The sequence below is a fragment of the Furipterus horrens genome, unplaced genomic scaffold (genome assembly GCF_987537825.1).
Source record: "Furipterus horrens unplaced genomic scaffold, mFurHor1.1.pri manual_scaffold_4, whole genome shotgun sequence".
Classification (NCBI taxonomy): Eukaryota; Metazoa; Chordata; class Mammalia; order Chiroptera; family Furipteridae; genus Furipterus; species Furipterus horrens.
The window spans coordinates 56427190-56439391 of NW_028327174.1; the positions used below are offsets into that span (position 1 = coordinate 56427190).

General features: G+C 44.7%; 1 protein-coding gene across 20 annotated transcripts in view; it reads right to left on the minus strand.

Moving 5' to 3' along the window:
- Window positions 1-422: 422 nt before the first annotated feature.
- R3HDM2 (R3H domain containing 2) overlaps window positions 423-12202 on the minus strand; it is a 142085-nt gene continuing 130305 nt past the window's right edge. For all 20 annotated transcript variants that reach the window (XM_090273472.1, XM_090273461.1, XM_090273467.1 and 17 more), the window contains 8 exons: window positions 11958-12118; window positions 11333-11487; window positions 9664-9764; window positions 4811-4980; window positions 4247-4394; window positions 2759-2856; window positions 2335-2419; window positions 423-1445 (listed from right to left, as the gene is read on the minus strand). In XM_090273472.1, the coding sequence (XP_090129598.1) occupies window positions 1105-1445; window positions 2335-2419; window positions 2759-2856; window positions 4247-4394; window positions 4811-4980; window positions 9664-9764; window positions 11333-11487; window positions 11958-12118 (1259 nt within the window). In that variant the 3' untranslated portion in view covers window positions 423-1104. The remainder of the gene's footprint in view (window positions 1446-2334; window positions 2420-2758; window positions 2857-4246; window positions 4395-4810; window positions 4981-9663; window positions 9765-11332; window positions 11488-11957; window positions 12119-12202) is intronic.

Consider the following 12202-nt stretch of genomic DNA (forward strand, 5'->3'; position numbering starts at 1 on the left):
TTGGTGTTGCAAGATGCCTTTCTTATAAGAAACATCCCCTTCTGTTTCGGCCAGGTAGAACCCAATCCTCTGGCTTTAGGACTAAAGGAAGAAGCAAGTCTTTCATCCCTGAAGTTTTCAGCAGATTCGATGGACAAGTAAGAGGCCAGCATTCAACCCAGTCTGGACCTCTGCAGCTCAGTCTCAAAGGCCCTAAATGGATGTCATAGAATTAATAGAGTGGAGCCCTGGCTGGTGTGGCTCAGTGGACTGAGTGCCGGCCTATGTGTGAGGAGGATGGGACACAGGTAATACTGTTAGGAAGATATGTGTTTATATGCAAGAAAGGCCGTCCAAACCCACATCAAATGTGGGGCTGTACCTACCCAGGACCTCCAACCCCTACCCATACCAGGGCAGCAAAAGAAAATCAGGGACTGAAATCCAGTGACAGATTTTTTTTTTTATATTTAAAAACAAAATCAACCCCCCATAACCCCCCAAACAAACAAAAAGTCAGATTAAATAAAATTTACAGTGAATATACCCAGCAAACATCTGTATGTGCAATTAAATACTATGTCTGTTACTGCGGCACGAACCTCAAACAAACAATATACAAGTGTTCTGGGGAGTCGGGAGGAAGGCCCAAGTTTCAACTCTGTGGGGTTTGGGGTGACAAGATGGGGAAGTGAGAAGGGAAGTCAATTTCATTTTTCTTAATTCTGTCCATATAAATATATTCATAAAGACCAAAATGAAAAGGGAGCTTGGGATGGTAAGGAAATAGGAGAATAGGGGAGTGTTAAGACCCTCCCAATTCACCTGCCCAAAAAATATGAAAGAAGTTAATTTCATGGTGGGAGAAGATAAAAAATGAGAGAAGAGGATGGGAAGAAGGGGGATGCAGATAGAGGCCAACCAGGGAAAGAGAGGGACCCGTGGCAGGGGAACAAGAAGGAGTCCAGTGCAGTGTGAGTGTCTCTCTCTTCATCCCCACTGTCTTAGGCTCCAGCACAGTGTCTGTCACCTTCGTGTCTCCCTTTGTCCACGGTCTGTCAGGGTGCCTCAACTCTCTCCACCTTGCCCCCACCCCTGCTGTGCAAGTCCCTTCTCCTCCTCTGTTTATTGGGAGCTGGCTCGCTCCAGGATCCTCAGGTCATAGTTCTTTTTGGCCACTCGAAGTTTGAAGCGACTCACAGAGTTGTTGAGGCGAAGGGAGGCATTTTGGGCAGCCAGGGGGCTGGGGAACACAGCCACGATGGTGTACAAGGCAGCGAGGTCTGCATGGCGGCCATTCTCGGCAGTCCCACTGTTCTCCCCCGCACCCCCACCAGGCAGCCCCTGAGCATCCTTGAGCCACTGGATCTTGGCGCCAGACATGGCAAGCTGAGTGAAAAGTTTGTCCGCTTCTGTACGAGTGATGCCTTCAGGGAGATCTGTCACCTCCAGCACCCGCCCCAGGACTGGAAAGGGAGGAAAGAGGACATGGTTGTGCAAGGGTTAGAGCAGGAAGGACTGGAGAGCAGCCCAGCAGAGAAGTATCCAGCTGACCAAGTCTGTATACAATGCCCTGCAAAGCCCAGCCTTTCCCATTTAGTCCTTTCTTCCCTTTCCTCCTTTCCCAATCAACCCAATTCCCCACCACCCAGACTAATCAAGGCAACCAGGAGAAAGAAAGGAACCTTTCTCTTCTAGCTCAGAGGTGTAGGCAAAGAGAGACTGGGAATCTGAATCCCAGATTTAAGATGTAGAGGCCCACACCTCAGTTCTCTCACACAGAGCTGTTACGAAGGAAGTATGGCTTTTGCTGATGTTCTGTTTCACAAAGCCAATAGCCTAATCTGAAATATGTTCCACAGATCCCTTCCCAGAGGATGGCCCAAAGAGATTCCTCTTTCTTATCATCTAGGTAAGTTAGCTTCCCTCCTTTCCTTGTTTAGCAAACTGCTTCAAACAGGGGGAATCTGAGAGATCTTGTATGCCTAGTACAGAAGGCCCGCAGGAGAAGAGTTACTCTCCCATATCCTCTTGTCAGTCTTCTCCTAAATTGGGTGTAGAGTTACCAAAGGTAGACATCCTAGATTCAAGTCAGGACTACTGCCACAAGACTCTATAATAGGTTCAGCAACCCCCATCATGGTGCTATTCCCAATTTTTACCATCATCTTCCCCAGGACCTTGGTAAGGAGGACAAAGATACTTCATTTCTCTAGCTTCTCTTTGCTCAGAGTACAAAAGGCTCCCATTTCCACTACCCACCCTACGCTGGTTTTTCCCAGCCATCCTGGGCTGATAATGTAGGACTGGAGGGGTGAGCACATTCTTTTGGGGATTCAGCACCCTGTCACTCACCAACATCTGTTGTCCCCAGGTCAGTGGAGGCAGATTTGAGTGCTTGTCTCTTGCTCCGGTTTCCATGCTTCAATCCACTCTGTCCCTTCAATATTAGCATTAAATGATAGTACTCATTTTGGATAAATAACACTGACTGCCTTGTATCCCAATGTCTGTCTGAGGGATTAAGGAGCAGCACTCAACCTTGGGGATTCCACCACCCTGGCAGTCAGAGTGGCCAACAAGTGGCTACTGAGAAACAAAGAGACCCTCCCTCTGGGGACTGGGGTAGGTGGGAAGAATGAGTACTGGCCCCTCCCACTTTGTCCATTCTGTGTTGTTTCCCTTCTCCACCCAGCTGCCTGAGGTGGACGGCTCAGAGACAGGAGCCCAGATGGGGACGGATGTCTGATGGCCCTTAGGCTATGGCAGACACCCTTACCTGGTGCACCGTGTAAGTAGACTGGCCATGGAGCAAAGGAGGGCAGATGGACAGATTGTACTGTAATGGCTGGCCCAAGAGGGAGTAGCGCCCATCACCTAGGGAGGAAGAACAGATGGTTTCCTGGGAGTTTGAACTTCATAATATGACTTTTATGAGACTTTAGGGGATTTTGGATATAGATACTTTTCCTACTTTTTCTATAATAGCAGTGCCCATATGACTGACTTGAGTTGTTTCTCCAACCTAAACCCCTTAGGTTTCAGATGTATCTCAGACAAATGGGAATATTAGGTTCCCTCACCCTCGAAGGCCTTTGTCTACTGTAGGCAAAAGGCCCTGGAGGAAACCTACAGACCCTTATGAATGTCTTTTATTTCTTACATAGATCCTCTATACCCAAAACCAAAGGATCAAGTTTCTGACTTATGTCAGAATACAATGTAGTGGAGAAGAGCAAAGACTTGCAGTCATACTGCCTAGGTTCAGATCCTGGCTCTGTTACTAGAAATGGGATTTTGGGTATGTTTTCCCCTCATTAATGTTGCTGGGAAGGTTAAATAAATATGACATGTAAAACACTTATATCAATGCTTGATACATACTAAGCGCCATAAGTGTTAGCTATTATTGTTGATAAATATATTTGAGAGCACGTCAAAGTTTTTAAATCATATTCTCATCTTATTTTATACTGTTTGTGACAATGAAGGCAGAAAGCAGATAAGATTATTCCCATCATATGTGTGAATAAGCCTATTCTATGGATTTGAAAATTGAGGTTTGGTTCCAAGTTTAAGTAACTTGTTCAACATCACAAAGCTACTCAGTGGTGGAAGTAGAATTTGAACATAAGTTTTTTAGCTCAAATCCAGTGTTCCCCCTACTAAAACCATACTCCTAGGTCTCAGACTCGGTACTGATGGGTTGAATTCTTTGGTTCATTAGAAAGTTCAGTGAAAGAAATAAAGTTCAGTGAACTTCTTTTCCCTGGCCAATGGTCATCTCACTTGGTAGCAAACACTGAATACGTAATGAGGTCTAGAGCAAGTTAACTCTGGGCATCTCTACAGAGGCCAGTGACCTTGGCCTAAACAGGGATGTTAAAATACGAGTTGGCTTCCAGAGCCCTGGCTGGGTGGCTCCATTGGTTAGTGTTGTCCCTGTACACCAAAAGGTTACAGGTTTGATTCCTGGTCAGGGCATATACCTATGTTTCAGTTTCAGTCCCAGGCTGGTGCCTATATAGGAGGCAACCAATTAATGTCTCTCTCTCTCTCTCTCCCCACCTTTCTCTCTCTCTAAGATCAATAAACATATCCTTGGGTGAGGATTTAAAAAAAAAAAAAAAGAAAGAGAGTTGACTTTCAGAGTTGGACAACCAGCCACACTGACTCCCTGCCTATTGCTACCTTTTCAATCTCCTCTCTTGGGAATGGGATGTGAAGGGAGAATCTGACAGCAGACAGCCTTAATATAACCCCTTACCCTGTGCTGGACCACCAGGCCGGGGGAACTGTGTGAGGACAGGAAGGGGACTGAGTCCTGTGCAGACATTGCTGAGGCTGGTGACAGGAGAGGGTGCTGGGGACTGGGTAGGAGATGTGATGGGGCTGCTGCTCATTTGTGTGTTGGCCTGTGGGAGAGAAGAGTACACATCAGATAAGCCCCAAACATTATTCTCTGGGTATTTCTATGGCTTGGCTTAAAATTCATTTCTCTCAGTAAACTTCTTTTCTTGAACTCTGCCAAATCAGACTGCCCTTTCAAACTGCCCCCTAAGTCCCTCATCAGTATGTGTTATTTTAATATCCACTTTTTGAAATACTATTTTAAGTATTCTCTTAGCATTTTCAAGTTTGTGTCCCATTTGCCACCTTAGATCTTCGGTACTTTGAAATAAGATGCTCTCCTCTATTTCTTGTGTAACTCCTGAAAAAAGTGCCCAGGGAAAGACATGTAAAAGAGGTTGCTCAATCAATGGCAAAGATTCGCCCCTGAGAAGAATCTGGCCACTTCCTTGCCAGGACAAAGCCAGGTTGCAGGACTCACCTGGGGGCTACTGTCAGGATTGTACAGGTCTCCAGGTTTCTGCCCACGCTGGTCCATGCTATAGTATTTACAGTGACTCCACTGGACCATGGATGGGTTCTGGGGAGGCTGGGGTCCATTGGGGACATTCAGCTGCATGACCACCACACCTGGTCCAGAAGGTGACACTCCTGAGTGGTAGGAAGAAAGCAGTTGGCTCTGAATTCAAATTATATTTTGGCCTGTCAGCCAATCCTGAGTGGGAAAGCCAATAAACAAATCCACCAACTCTCTTCATGGTCATCTAAACTGTGTCTTGCCAGGAATCTGACATAGGTGCTGATTTGGTTTCTGACTCCCTCTCCCCAAATAAATGGAAGTTTGAGTGGAAGGGATGTTAAGTCCCAGATGCCAGTGCTCTCTGGCCTTTACCTGGTGAGGGGCACTTTGGTATGTTGGCAGAAAATTCCATCCTGTCAAAGTTGGATATTACCAAATACCCAAGTTAAAATTGCTCAAGTAACTGGGCATGGTACAGGTCCCAGTCTGGGGCTTAGGTGAGGGCTGCAGGCACATGTGGGCTTTTCTAGTAATAGCTGCAGATAAGTGAGTGATCTCTGGTTGTTTTGGAGAAGATAAATGCACACAGCTTCACTAAGCCAGCCCCAAAAGGTACTTCTTGGGCAAGAGTAGGGTGAGTTGGAAACATTTCAAGCAGAGAGAATGGAAGAGATTTATGTCATATTCACGAAATGACAAAGGCTGGGAAGGAAAGGGCTAAATGAGGAGAAACATTAAGTCCTGAATCTTCCTCATGGTGAAAAGCAAGGTATGGGGTCAGGGAGCAATTTGATAAGACAGTCCCTGCTGGGAGGGATGGGCAGGAGCTCTGCTTCCTCACAAGGAATCGTCCAGTGTGAGAGTTTGCTCTTGACCTCCCAGGATATATTTCTATAGACGGACAGGCTGACATATGCATGTGGTGGTACAGAAAAGGGACGGGGGCTCACTAGCTCAAAAACCTGCTGCAATGCTGCGGTTTTCATGGCTCAGTGCTCTGTTGCTGCCACCACATTGCATCCTGTGACGGGAAATGTTGCAGCCTCTGCCCTGGGCACCAGTCCTGCTGGGAAGTGAGTGTGATTGCTCTTCTCAGGTAGCATCAGTCAAAGGAAAGGAAAAGAAACAGCAGGAGGCCTAAGAGAGCAACTCAGGAGACACAGCATCTGTCTTATCCTATTCCCCAGTCAATTTGCCCCCAACCCAGGTTTCATCTAATCGAAGAGCACAAGTAGAGACAGGCTTGCACCTCTCCATCCCTTGCCAAAGGGGACAGGGTATTCATCGGCATGGCTTATAGAAGGACATCAGGAAAACTGCGCAGCTGTGGAGTGTCATGCATTTAACAACTCTTCCTTACTATAGCTGATTTGGGTATTTTATTTCCCCATGCTAAGAGCTCCACTTGCTCCAACAACCTCTATCAAAAAAGTTGCAACTGACCTCATTCAAACATCTCATTGTTACCTGGGGGGGCGCCTAGGCAAAAAATAATCACTACAGCTTTTCTGGAAGGCAGTTCATAATCTGAGCCTAATGCCCTGGGCCAGGAAAGGGTGGGGGATGCATGAGTGTGTAGGATGTGAGCATAAACACGGCGGTGGAAGCTCTTTCTAATACCAACAGGCAGCCATAAGGAGCTGTTGGGGGGTTGAGGGGAGGGGAAAAGAGAACAAAGTCCTCATATTATTTTCTCTGGTTCCCAACAAAAAGCCAGGGTTATCAGTCACAGCTTCAGTCCTGAGCTCCTCCCCACAAGTCCTTCGCCACTGGCCTGGAGCATTGTTCCTTCACTCAGCTGAGGACACAGAGTACTACTCTGCTGATGAGTTGATTTTTTATGCTTCTCTCCTGCAAGCTAAAAGCAGGTGGCATCTGTTAGCAGCAGAACTGCCGCTACTTCTTAATGGACATGGCAATAAAAAAAAATCCACCCACTGCCCAGTAATAACACCTCCATATAATCAGGTTGGAGGAAGGATCCTGCACTGGAGTGGGAAGGGGGGAAAGGGGGTTGAATAAGGAAATCAATTTCAGCTTGAAAGCTCTGAAAGGAGAGGGGACATGTGAATGGCTTTTTAAGTGGCATCATTAAACCTGAGCAGAAAGGTCGATTGGGCAGAGAAAACAACATAAATACAAACAGATGACACTTATGCCTGGCAGAATTGGTTTTTGTTTAGTTGGTTTTTTTAAATCACTGAGGTAGAAAACTGATAAGGCTTCTTCCTTACCACCAGGAATCAAATCTATGGAAAGGAATGTCCAGAGAAATAAAACCCACAGGCATCCTTCCCAAATTACAAAATAGAATCCAAAAGTATCTGGTCTTTTCCCCTTTTTTTGGTTGGGGGAGAGGAATTTCTTTCAGGAGTGGGAGGAGACAGTCAGTCTCAGCCTTGGCAACCCCCCCGGCTACAAAAGAAGCCAGTGGGTATCCAAGAGGCTATGTCTGTTCCTCACTCTGGTCACACTGCTGTGTCACTGTGAGTTGGGAATCTGGGTACAAGTTTCACTGCCATTTCATGTCTGTGCGTTTTCCCCAGACCAGCATCTCTGTAGAAACCTCAAGATACCTGCAAGCAATCATTTTAGTGGAAAGAGACTGTTTCCTGGGGTTACAGTAATGTCTAATATCACAGTAGAGGAATTAAGGTCCAGGCCTGAGGGTAAATTGGGAAACTACAAAAATGTATTAATAAACCAGAACAGTTGTTCCAGGAACAGCCAATCCTAATCCCTGCCTTTATTTTTGGAAAAGTGACCATGTTGCTACATGGAAGAGTGGGTGACTGTCTTCTGAAGGTGACACAGCAGCCCTGTGGGCTATGCTGGCCTTCTATCTTCCCAGTAAAAGATAAACTGGAAAGAAAGACAGAAGAGGTACTTTTTCTTTTCTTCTGCTTCTCTTAGATTTTTATGAGCAGGGATTGGAGACTTTTCAAATAGTAGTATTGTGAATATGGTCTCTTGGATGATGTAGAACAGAGGGTCCCATCATCTAGGAAAAGTAGAAGAGGTCAGTCAGAAGACTAAGATCAATCAGGGTAGCTACGAAGGAAATATAACAGAAAATTCCAAAGAAGCAAGGGAACTAGATGAGAAAGTGGGTTTCCTCCATTTATATTGATTAGGGAAGACCCTAGATTATCTCCTTCCAATCTCAGCCCAGATCTCTAAGTGCTGCCAACTTTGAGAACAACAGCTGTTTCAGTTTACTTAACCCGACACTAGGTACATAGGAGATAATGAAAAATTCTTTCCATCAGGTTTGTTTCATATTCAAAGACCTTATATTTGAAGATGATCAGATATATAACCACACAGACACAACAGATATACTGATATACCACTGAGAAAGTATATCCACATGCATATGCACACACTTATTTTAACAGGAGAGAAAATGCTCTACAGTATTAAGCACTATCAAAGGCTACAGTGCTTCTTGGAGCTGGTTTCTACAATTTCCACACCCTGCTGGGAATTTCAAGGTCAAGTGCTCCTGGTGGACACTAGGAGAAATAGCTAGAGAGACCAATAATGTAATAACGGGTAAGGGCTGTTGAATTTAAAAATTTCTCAGCCTGTTAGAGATCCATGTTTGGTCTGGATGAAGGCAGAAGTGATTGATCCTTGATGGTAACAACTGATTCTGTCTTATGAGCAAGATTAATTCTGGAATCCACTCCACAGCATCTAATATGGAGTACAAAAAATCTTATGTGAAAAACAACATTTTTAAATGGGGAAGCTGGCAAAAATACCTCCCTCTTACCAGAAGAGGGCACTCTGATATTCCCACAACAGAGCTACATTAAGACCTCCTCCCTTGCAGGGGTGGGGGTTGGGGGATTGGGTGGATGTGGAAGAGAGTATAGGGGGGATAAATGGTGATGGAAAAACTTAATTAAAAAAAAAATCTATAAAAAAGATCTCCCTTCCAGAACCCCTGAAGTTTCCTTAACTGCAGTGTAATGCTATGTCAGGGCAGGGTGAAGGGGAAATAAACAAGGGTAGCTGTTGTACTTAGTGTGTTGGGGGAGTTCTTGGCAAAGGCAGACAGCGAGAGGCTGCTTGGCATAAGCCTATTCACCTGGGAAAGCTGGTGCCTCCAAAGAGGGCCTTTAGCTGGTTGACACAATATCCATTTACTTCCCACTGGAGGGAAAGGAACAGAGCACTGAAGCCCCTTGAAAATGTGTTACTGAGTATGCAGCATAGGATATGTAAATTGAAAAGACCGAAGTTCAAGTTCTAGGATTGTCACTTTAGGCAAGTCATTTATCCTCTTTGAGACTTAAATTTCCCTTCATGAAGCTGTGGTAAGAATTAAAATGATAAAACACAGGTAAGTATATACAAAAAACTGCTAAAATCTAAGATATGACTTAAAAAGGCTTTTATCAGCCTCTTTCACTCCCAAGAGAAAGAAAAAAAGCTGTCTAATGGGAAGAATGAGAGCAGAAGACAGAGGTAAGTAAGCACTTCATGTCTCAAAGGCATGTGGTGAATGTAATGCTGAATTCAGAAAAAGGGAGAAAAGAAAAGAACAAGGAAAGAAAATGAACCCAATGAGACATGTGGCTTCCCAAGGATGGGGATCAGGCAACCTACCATGCCTTTCTTGAGAGGTCAACTTCAGTGCCTCTGGAAAACACCAGCCAGGTCTTTGGTCTTTCCTCCTAATGGGGTCACAGTTGGGTACACAGCCAATCCCTGAATTCTCTGTCTTTCCCAGATCTAGAGCACAAGTTCTTCAGCAGCATTTGCAATTGCCAGTGCCCAAGAACCCCAAATTTTTATCATCTTACCTGAGTACTGCTGTGGCATCTGTGGTGGACTGCAGGGAGAGGGCGACGGAGGCATCTGGTACTGCTCAGAGCCAGGAGGCTGTAGAAACCCCACAGAAGGGCTGGGGAAATGGAGACAAGAAGAGCAGTAAATCGGCAGAGGGAAGAACACAGCTCAGGGCAAACAGCTGCTGCTTCCCAGGCCTCCCCTATGGGAAGCAGAGGCAGCTCCAAGCCATTCCCAAACCAATTTGCCATGCAATTTCTAAAATCACTAATCAGTTCAAAGTTAATTATATATATTTGTACTTGATCATCTTTCAATTAGGAAGCTGCTAATCAGTGCTATAAATGGAATGTTAGTGATACATTCCAACAATGTGGAAACACCAGATACATACACAGGCACACACATACATGTACACAACACAAATATACATACACTCTGAGTAACACAAGAGACACACAGACAAAGTGTGAAAAGCCCTGACCAAGTAGCTCAGGTGGTTAGATCATCGTCCTGATAAGCCAAGGTGGCATGTTTGATCCCTGGTCAGGGCACCTACAAGAATCAACCAATGAATGCATAAATAAGTGGAACAACAAATTGATGTTTCTCTCTCTCTCTTAAATAAATTAATATATACATATATATAAAGAGAGCGAGCGAGCACCAGAAACAGATATGCAGTGCAAGAGAGAGATGGGTAAAAAAGAACTGAGATGTGCAATTTAGGATATGTATGCTATAGCAAACATAGATGATAATCACCTGAAGACAAATAGGGATGCTCCCCCCCAAAAAACTTAAGATAACAGGAGATACACATATAAAAAGATAGAAATAAACATACACACATTGAAACACAGAAATACATACATGTAGGCTCAGACTTGAGTTCTAGTTCCAGCTCTGCTTTTAATTAGCTATGTGACTTAGGGTAAGTTTCTTAACATCCCTAACTGAAATTCCTTCATTTATTATTTTTTTAAAAAAGGAGAAAAAGAAAACGGGAAGCAGACTAGATATTCCTAAAATGCTTTCTACCTCTAAAATTCTATCAGCTATGGTCTATCCTAGGATGCATATAAATAGACCATCTGATATCCATCCATGGATATAAACAGAGGTACACAAAAAAATTTTACATATATACATTCCAAATTGCTTCTTTTAATGATGAGCAATCTCTATTGCATAGTTCTGAATCTCACTGATTAAAAAAACAAAAAAATGGGATATTATAAAGCCTGTCTCTGAAGCAGGAATTTTTCTGCTGACGAGCTCTTATGGTAATGTCAAATCAATGGGGAGAAAAGGAGAATGAAGTCCCTCACATTCTACCTGAGGGCACCACTGGGATCTTTACCCCTGCTTTTCTTTTCTAAGGCCAGTGAAAACAAAACCATGGTACAACAGTTTCTGAAGGCCTATGAGGGATATGCTGGGACTTTCTTTTAAAAAATATTTTTTTAAATTTATTTTTAGAGAGAGGGGAAGGGAGGGGAAAAAAAGGGGGGGGGGATTAATGTGTGGTTGCTTCTCACAAGCCCTGAACCAGGGACTTAACCCATAATCCAGGTATGTACCTCAACTGGGAATCGAACTGGCGACCCTTTGGTTTGCAGGCCAGCACTTAATCCACTAAGCCACACCAACCAGGGCTGTTGGGAGTTTGAGAGTCCTCACCTTGTACCGTTCTGCTGAGCTGGAGGGATCATGCTGTAGTACACTGGCACACTCCCTCCTGGGAGGCCCCCTTGTACAGATTGGCTTGCAGGTACCAGTATGGGTTGCTGGAAAGGCGGCTGGACCACATTTTGCGAGTCATTACCCACTGGGACCTGAGTGGAGACAGAGGAAAATGACCACTTGTACTCCAGGGAGTTCATCCAGAGAACAGCTCAGTCATCACTAGACTAAGACACTCTAACTTCATTCTCTACCTCCTAGAGATTCCTCCTATTCTCTTCATTTACATAAAGGAAATGCTTACAGAGCTACCTCTATTTCCCTCTTCTCTAAATAACACCTTTGAGCATTTGATGTAGAGAAAGGAGCCTGCTTTCCTTTAGAGCTTACTCTTCTAGGCATATACTCATTTGCATGGCTGTATAAGGACCAAACAATTTAAATAAAGATTCTTCTCAGATTTTCTGGGTTTCCTCTCAGAGGAAGAAACACCTACAATTTTTAGGGGTGAAGTGAACGATATTATAGTGTTGGAGTTGTTAGACTGGAAGACGAGGGAGGCTGTCCTCCTTTCCCTCATCCCGAGGACTGGGTGATCTTTCCCAATGCAGAATGCACCCACTTGGTAAGAAGGCAGTGGAGTGTACTGAACCACCAGGCCTTGCATCTGGCCCCCCATGCCACTCCTCTGGTTGCTGAGCAGGCCCTGGTTCTGTGGCTGCTGGACCCCAATCATGCCTTGGTAAGCCGCCTGCTGCTGGTTAGGCATCATGGGCTGTAAACCTAGGGATGGGCAAGGCAGAGAAGAAATTAGCATGGTCTCAACAATGTTCAGGAGGTTGCACTCTATCAGCAATTTCTCTTCAC